The sequence below is a fragment of the Phragmites australis genome, chromosome 1, assembly GCF_958298935.1.
Source record: "Phragmites australis chromosome 1, lpPhrAust1.1, whole genome shotgun sequence".
Classification (NCBI taxonomy): domain Eukaryota; kingdom Viridiplantae; phylum Streptophyta; class Magnoliopsida; order Poales; family Poaceae; genus Phragmites; species Phragmites australis.
The window spans coordinates 17,192,791-17,201,456 of NC_084921.1; the positions used below are offsets into that span (position 1 = coordinate 17,192,791).

The 8,666-nt window shown below is 47.7% G+C and overlaps 2 protein-coding genes across 2 annotated transcripts; both read left to right on the forward strand.

Moving 5' to 3' along the window:
* The first annotated feature begins 4,400 nt into the window (after window positions 1–4,400).
* On the forward strand, window positions 4,401–5,679 carry LOC133911644 (uncharacterized). Its single transcript, XM_062353981.1, has one exon. It carries the CDS (start codon window positions 4,513–4,515, stop codon window positions 5,677–5,679), a length of 1,167 nt encoding a protein of 388 aa, XP_062209965.1. The 5' UTR covers window positions 4,401–4,512.
* A 1,177-nt stretch (window positions 5,680–6,856) lies between these two features.
* LOC133911635 (uncharacterized) lies at window positions 6,857–8,445 on the forward strand. Its single transcript, XM_062353969.1, has one exon. The coding sequence runs from the start codon at window positions 6,963–6,965 to the stop codon at window positions 8,199–8,201; it is 1,239 nt and encodes a 412-aa protein (XP_062209953.1). The 5' UTR covers window positions 6,857–6,962; the 3' UTR covers window positions 8,202–8,445.
* Window positions 8,446–8,666: the final 221 nt, after the last annotated feature.

Here is an 8,666-nt window from a genome sequence, read left to right on the forward strand (position 1 = left end):
GTTTAAGGAATCTCTACTAATTCAAGTAAGATTTTCTATTAAATCTTAATAAAGATATTTCATTCACCAACTACCTATCTATCTATTTATTTATCTAGATCTATATATCTATTTGTCTATCTATGTATTTAATCTATATTAAATATGCAACTCATGTTAATCGAAATAAAAAAACATCCGGCCGCTTGTTAGGCGCGATCATGGTTCACGTTACCGACCGGAGGTCGGTTACCGACCTCCAGCGGTAACCGAAAAACCGCGGTAACCGCGATTACCGGTCAAAAATTCAAAAAAATTCGGAGAAAATTCATTCGGCAAATTTTAAATTTTTGCGAAAAAATCATGTTTTTGCCCTCTCGGTAACCGAGCGGTTTGGGTCGGTTACCGAGCGGTTTGGGTCGGTTACCGAGCGATTTTCTCGCATTTTTTATTCGGTCGGTTACCGAGCGGTTTGGCTCGGTAACCGCTCGGTTTTCTCGATTTATCGAGCGGTTTTATCGAATTTCAGCGCAGTTCAACAAAAAACCTAAAAAAGGGTTCAATCTTGTAAAATCAATAACTAATTCATCCGAGCTTCAAATCAAGTAAAACAAATTTTGTTGGCTTCCTTGTAACATGATCTACATGATAAAAGTATTTATACTCATAAAAAAGTTCAAAATTTTCTGTGAGAAATTTTATTTGTTAAACCAAGGTAAATGCATAGTTTACTCTTTGCTAATCCAAAAATCATGAAACTAATTTTGTTAGTCTTCTTACATGATCCTATATCTTTTAAAAATATATGAACTCATGAATTAGTTATTGTAACATGCATGATTGTGTAAATGTGTTGCGACTAGATTAATTCATAACTGACCCATCACACCTTAAAAATTAGTGAAACCACTTTCATTAGCTTATTTATATTATGATTTACATAGAAAAAATAATAGTAGACATGAAAAAATTAATTACAGTGATGTTTCTTAACATATTCACTTTATGCTTGTGAACTTTGTAAAAATCATAGAGAATTTAATAAAACTCTAAATAAAGTGAAATCAATTTTAAAGGTTCTCTTAAAATACGTTTTATACAAGAAAAATATGTGTTTGCATGTTACACTTTTCCTTAACGTGAGTTAATAATTGAGCCGCACGCTTCAATTTTTTTCATTTTTTTCAAACTTTCTCCCTATAGAATATGATGCAAACGACATTATTTTTGAAAATTTTTTTCACAGAAGTTCTTAGAATTGTGTCTAGTTTTTTTAAGATTTTTTGTTGAATTTTTTTTGAATTTTTTTATTTTTTCGAATTTTTTGAATTCAAATTTCGGTTACCGAGCGGTTTTTGAAATCGGACCGGACCGGGAAGGTCGGTAACCGCGATTTTTGAGCGGTTACCGACAGTTTTTTGAACCCTGGGCGCGATTGAGTAATTATAACGGGTTAGACTAAATCTAACATAGGGGCCCAATTATAGTTTAGGAATATGAAAATGTATACTATGATAACGATTTGCTCCGTAATGCACATGGAAACTCAATTCATAGCACGATAATGATCCTTGACTTTAGTGGTACGGTGCTGCCATGCTTGTTGATTCAAGTACTGTTGATCAATTGGAATCTGCCAAGAATCGTCTGGCTGCCAAGTACTATATAAGTACTTTAGTGGTACATTTACTCACACTAGAGAATCGGTCTTTTATATCATGTTACCACTACTAATTTCTAATAGTGATAAAATTTTATTATTAATTCAAAAGTTAAAAAAAATCAGTTATTATAACATAAACCGACGATAATAAAAATCTATCAATACCGATGGTTAATACCAACTGGTATTGTACAGCATTTCGGATCTAAATTTTTTATTGTATCACTGTCTAATGAGTCGATAATGATAGAATATTATTATCGGTGTAAAAGTCAAAAAAAAAATCACAGTGATAAAGATCTATCAACACCGATTGTTAATATCAACTGGTATCGAACCTAAATTTTTCATCGTATCCATTTAATCACGCGTCACGTTCACTCATCCCGACCAAGCACGTCCACTCATCCCGCACCGTAAGACGTCCCCCTCCCGTCCGACCTTATCTCCTGATCCACCCGAGAGAGAGAGGACTAGGTGAGAACTTGAGAACCAAGTCGCTAGCATGAATAAGGAGATGGCTTGTAGGTGAAGACAAAGAAAAGGAAGACAGACGCATGAATATAGCACTGCAATACAAAGATAACTAAGATGTAGCCAACAAGACTCTCAAAAGTTACAAGAGAGCAAGACTACTCTCGATGTTGAAAAAGTCATGACAAAATATTTCGTCTAAATAAGACTATGTATACTACTAAAAAATTATTTTTAGAGGCGGTGATAACTCGTTTTTACAGGCGTTTAGCGCATCCGCCTGTGATCAAAGGCCTGTAGAAATAAATGATTTTCACAGGCGCAAAAGTGACCGCCTGTGGAAATTTAAATAAGACTATGTATACTACTACAAAAATTATTTTTAGAGGCGGGTGATAACTCGTCTTTATAAGCGTTTAGTGCATCCGCCTGTGATCGAAGGCCTGTAGAAATAAATGATTTTCACAGGCGCAAAAGTGACCGCCTGTGGAAATCTATTATCACAGGCAGTTCCACAGACGGTTCCTTAAGCGGCCCGCCTGTGGAAATTAATTTCCACAGACGGTTCCTTAAGCGGACCGCCTGTGATAGTCGGTCACTCAATCGATATTTTTTTAACCGAAAATTTTTTTAGACCGACCAGGAACCCCACGCGGTCGCGACGTCGCAAGTCACAAGTCACGTGTTTTTTCGCACGAAATACGCGCGCTACGCGGTTTTTGGCACTCGAACTCGAAACCTGTCAGGTCACACGATCCCTCCCCATCATCACACCAGAGAACGACAACTGAATATTAAGCATACGTAATTCTTTTGATATCTGCAATCCGAAACTTTAAATGATTATTTGGGCATCTAAATGACCTCAAATGAAAAACATTTCAACTACAAGGTTGTAGATCTCATCGAGGACTACAATTTTCATATAAACTTTATCCTCATCCGACTTCGTATTAAAAAGATATGAATTTTTGAAAATAAGTTATCACTCATTTCCACAGACGGTTCCTTATACGGACCGCGTGTAAAAATATGGTTATTTTTACAGACGATTCATATAAGCAACTGCCTGTAAAAATATGTGATAGTTTATCTTCAAAAATTCATAATTTTTTCATATGAGCTCGGATGAGGTTAAAGTTTATATAAAAATTGTAGCCCTTGATGAGATCTACAACTTTGTAGTTGAAAAGTTTTTCATTTGAAGTCATTTAGATTTCCAAATAATTATTGTAAGCTTCAAACAATTATTTAGATATCTAAGTGACTTCAAATAAAAAAACTTTAAACTACAAAGTTGTAGATCTCATCGAGAGCCATAATTTTCATATAGATTTTTTCCTCATCTGACTTCATGTACAAAAGTTATGAATTTTTTAATAAATGATCATTTTTAGAGGCGGTTCACGTGAGGAACCGCCTGTGGAAATGACCATTTTTACAGACGGTTCACATATTTCACAGACGGTCCGTAACTGCAGGAGGTTCTCTCCAATTGTTCAGGCGGTTTTTCAAATAAACCACCTGTAAAAAATTATTTTAAATGTCTTGAAAAATAGTTTTTGTAGCAGTGGTATATGTAATTAAAGATTTGTGAATACAAAGTGCAAGTAAAAAATATTGCTATGTTATGTTTTTAAAATATCTAATTTATTTCTCCAAATATATTTTAGAAGTAATTAAGAACTCAAAAAAAGTGGGCCAGGCTAATCCCAATGTCGACATAATATCACATTAAGCATGTAATAAAGTTTGACTATATATATATATATATGTGTGTGTGTTGAAAAATGTTAGGTGGTATATTTTTGAAATAACACGAATAGTTTTATGCCGTTTAAACACTGATATATGATTAAGGGTTCTATAACTAGCTCGTGCAAGGAAGGGGTATGCTATATGGCAGTACTGAAATTAAGTCTTTTTACACTCGATGTCTCTGAACTGTCGAAATTAAAATGAGGCTTTGGGCAGGGTGAAGTTTAAAATATACATATTGAAGTAGCTTTCGTTCATTAATTAGATGCTCCTCTCATTGAATCATAAATCTTCTATGGTGAGGTTCTTTGAGATTTGCTTCCAGTTCTCGTCTATTTATATACAGTGGCGGATCCAGCTCAGGCTAGAGAGGGGTGCTGGACCTTTTACTCTTCAGCATTTTGGGCTGGACCCGTGCTATGTGAGAGGAATTTTTAAAAAATTTCTAAATTTTCTCCTTTATTTCTCTGTGCTTCGTGGGCTAGGCCCGTGCTGCAGCCCCCAGCACGGGCCCTGAATCCGCCCCTGTTTATATATGCACGCTGCGGCCACGAAGCTTTCCATCTACTCACTACTACTGACTGGGAAATACACACAAAGAGAGAACTTTGCTCTGTTCTCAAAGGTGGTCCGATCCAATGCTGTCCAGTGACGATTTCCTTAGTGGCGGGATCATCGCCGCCGCCGTGCTCGCCATCCTGCTGGTGGCGCTCAGCACGTACGGCCGTCGTCGGTGCCGCCACCCGGCGCTCCGCTTCTTCGTGTGGAGCGCCTCCACCGTGTTCCTCCCGCTCACCTCCTCCATCATCTCCACCTTGCTGAGGAGGAGCAGCGAGCCCAGGCGCAACGGCTCCATGCCACCCACCGGTAAGAACAACCCCGACATCCAAAACATGTGGACCCTCCTCCTGTGGATTGTGCTCATCCTCACCATCAGGTGCAACGCCGACATCGCGGCGGCAGCCGTCGCCACCGCGGCGGCCTCACCTGCCGGCGGCGACGTTAGCGTCGACGGCCAGAGGATAAGGCCCCCCGTGGAGCACTTCGCGCAGTACGCCTGGGTGGCCTACCTTATCTGGATCTGCGTTCCGCTAGGGCAATGGCTGCGCCCATTGAATATAGCCATCTTCGTCGCGTTCAGCGCGCTCGGCCTCGCCAAGACGGTGCTAAAGCTGGCCGCCTTCTGGAGCGCTAGCCGCTCGTTCGCTCTCGGCAAGAACGCGCGGCTCATCGCCGGCTACATGGCGCAGCTCGTCACCGACGCCAGCGAGGGCCACAACCCAGTCCCAGTGCCGCGTTACATAGTGATGGGAGAGAGGACTAAGCACGTCGAGGAATGCCCTGAGGGCTATCGTGTCAAACGCGACGTATTGGAGGACCAGTTCAGCGGCCTTGTGACGCTGGATCGCGTGTGGCGGCTGGCGGAGCACGGCGACGGCATCCTCGCCGAACGGCATGAGCTCAGGGACCTCTGCCTCTCTTACTCCCTGTTCAAAAACCTGCGGCGGCGGCTGTCAGGGTACCCCTTAGCCGACGCTGGGTCCGGCGAGGCCCTTGACTTTGTTGGAACCAGGATCACACACACACACACGAGCTCGAGGAAGAAGATGAACAGGAACTCGAAGCTCTCGGCAATGGCGACGAACGCCCTGGCTATTTTCTTTTTTTTTCAGAACGGAGCAGTACATGGACTTTATAGACTCGGGGCGACGCACGCTGAGCACGAACTCCATTGCCCGGTCTTCACACGTCGATCCTTACGATTCGGCTCACGCCATGCACGAGCTCCTCACTCCTGCGCATGACGCGGCCGCCTCTCACGCAGAACGTGCCACCACGCCAACCAACTCCGAGACGCACTCCTGCAGCTTGCCTACGCGACGTACGCACACACACGCCTGGAACGGACCATGACGTGGTTTATTTGCTAACAATCTCCCCCTAAACCACGACTTGGCCGCGCACTCTGACCTACAGAAGCGCTGGTTCTTCATCGACGTCGGCGAGCAGGGCCTCCTCCTTCTTCGGCTTGCGGCAGTCACGGGAGAAGTGGCCACGAACGCCACAGTTGTAGCATTTCCCTCCCGGGCGGCGCGGACGTCGACTTGCCTCTGAGCTCACGCTGCTGCCGCCGTCATCGTCGTCGTCGTCGACGTTCCGGCCACCTCGCTTGGCGCAGCCACTGCTCTTCATGTTGTCTCCGTGCGCACGTTCCTTGCCGCGACGCTGACGCCGGCGCGCCTCCCACTGCTCCTCGGTGAGCAGCAAGCGCTCGACGCCGTCCGCAGCCGCCTCGACGCCACAACGGTCCTCCGCCACACGGAGCCGCCCGACGAGCTCTTCGAGCGACATCGTCTTCAAGTCCATGAGCATCTCTATGGACACGGCAACCTGGTTGTACCTCGCCGGCACCACGCGCAACATCTTCTTCACCACGCGGACCTCCTCCATCTTCTCCCCGAGCTCCCGCAGGTTGGCGACGAGCGAGCTGAGACGCATGGCGAACTCATCGATGGACTCGCCGTCCATGAACGCCACATTCTCGAACTCCTTCAACAGCTTCTGCGCGTTGGCCTCCTGCACGCGCGAGTCACCCATCCGCATCGACTTCACGGCCGCCCACGCCTCCTTGGCGGTCTTCTTGACGGCGAGCCCCGAGCGCATCTCGGTCGGCACCGCGCGAAGGATGGCGGCCAGTGCCAGCCGATCCTCGCGGCGCTCGACGTCGCTCGCCTCTACCGCGTGCCAGAGCCCCAACGCCTCGAGGTTGACCTGCATCACAAGAGCCCACTCATGGTAGTTTGCCCGCGTTAACACGGGGAACTCCACCGAGCCGCCGGACTCCTTGACGACGCGCTCCACCACGACGGTTCGTGGCGTGCCGCTGTCGCCGGCCTTCAAGTCGTCGTCGAGCTTCTTCGGGGTGGTCGACATCGCCTTGCGCACAAACACTAGCTCTGATTACCAATTGTTGGAACCAGGATCACACACACACACACGAGCTCGAGGAAGAAGATGAACAGGAACTCGAAGCTCTCGGCAATGGCGACGAACGCTCTCGGCAACACTAGCTCTCGTGCTCAGAGGCATGGACAGCGTTGGTGCCGGCGGCACCATCAACGCCGACCGGGTGTTCCGTGTCCTTGTGGACGAGCTCTGGTTTGCAAGTGATTTCTATTATTCCCCTATCCCTCTGTGCTCCTTCGGCGGATGGTGCGCCTCTCTTAACTACCTCTTCTCTGTCCTGATCATCGCCGGAGCCGTAGCCGTGGGATGGATTTATCAAGACAAGGATGTGGTGAGTTCCACACCATATAAGGTCGTCACTTTCTCCCTCCTGCTTGTCATCGTGCTCGTTGAGACATGGGAGATCGTCGGCGGCGTGTGCTCCAACTGGACCAAGATGGCCTTGCTTGGCCACTACATCAGGCACGAGTCGGCGTGGCGCCGATCCAGCTGCCTCCACGCGGCGCTTGCCGCGATGTTGCGGCTCAGGCCGGCGAGGCGGTGGTGTGACAAGATTGGTCAGAACTCGGTGCTGGAGTCCAGCCGGTTCCGCAGGCGGACCGGGCTTCTCTCGGAGCAAATCTACGGCCACGCAGGGCTCATGACGTCTGTCCAGGTCTTGCCGGCCGTGAAGGACGCGGTGCTCAGGTCACTGCTGAGCAGCTACGGGAGGCTGAGAAAAGGCGGCGCCGCGCCGCGGCGTGTCGGTGGCAAGGTCGACTGGGCGATGTACGATTCCCGAAAAAGCTGGGCGTGGGACGGCGAAGGAAGCAGCAACACCGAACTTATCCTCATGTGGCACGTCGGCACGAGGCTCTTCGAGATGAAGTCGACGTCAGCCTCGCCGGACATGATCGCCGCCTGCCACCTCTCCTACTACTGCGCGTACCTGGTGGCAGTGGCGCCGGAGCTGCTGCCGGACTGCGCCGCGTGGACTGAAAAACGGTACAAGGAGGTGTTGGAGGACGTGCGCGAGGCGTTGGGGGAGGACGGCGGCGCCGGCAGCGAGTCAACGGCGGAGAGGTACGGGCGGGTGGTGCAGGCGCTGAGCGCGGACTCGCGGGATAAGGTGCTCCGGAGGGGCGCGGAGCTCGGACGGCACCTGGTGGAGGAGTACGCCGAGGAGGAGGCGTCGGCGTGTCAGATCCTAGCGGACTTCTGGTCCGAGATGGTGCTCTACGTGGCGCCGTCCGAGAATGTCAAGGGTCACGTGCAAGCCATGGCGCGCGGCGGCGAGTTCATCACGCTCGTCTGGGCGTTGCTCCTGCACGCCGGCGTCACCACCAGACCTGCTGGGACGCCAGGCGGTGCTATCCCGTAATAACCTGTCAGAGCGAATGAAAATTATCGTGTGGTCAGTTACCTTGTTGCTTTTCTTTTCCATGCATCTGTGTTCGACTGTTTCTCCTCAATAAGGTATGCATGCATGCATACTCGAAACTATGTACGCTCACGTACGTTAGCACGAAGCTCGTTTGTACGCGTGTTGTGTGTCTGTTTGATCCTATTACCTATTTTGCATTGTGTGTATCTATATGTACGCTATGATATCCGCCGCTTTGCATTGTGTGCTTGTTAATGAAATGGCAATGTCTGATTCAAAACTATAAGAATCTAAGTCGATGGCCAAACTAGGGTTCGGGGAAAGGGGATTTACTGGTGCTGCGGCTTAGAGAAAAGCCTTGAGCAACATTCCAGCTGGACGGTGGGAATGGGAGGTCCGATGGCAGCGAGATGACGGTGTTAGATTGTCCTTTTGGTTACCCCACACTTTCACATTATAAAT

Coding starts and splice junctions, on each gene's coding strand:
- LOC133911635 (XM_062353969.1), top strand. CDS start 6,963: ATGGACAGCGTTGGTGCCGGCGGCACCATCAACGCCGACCGGGTGTTC.
- LOC133911644 (XM_062353981.1), top strand. CDS start 4,513: ATGCTGTCCAGTGACGATTTCCTTAGTGGCGGGATCATCGCCGCCGCC.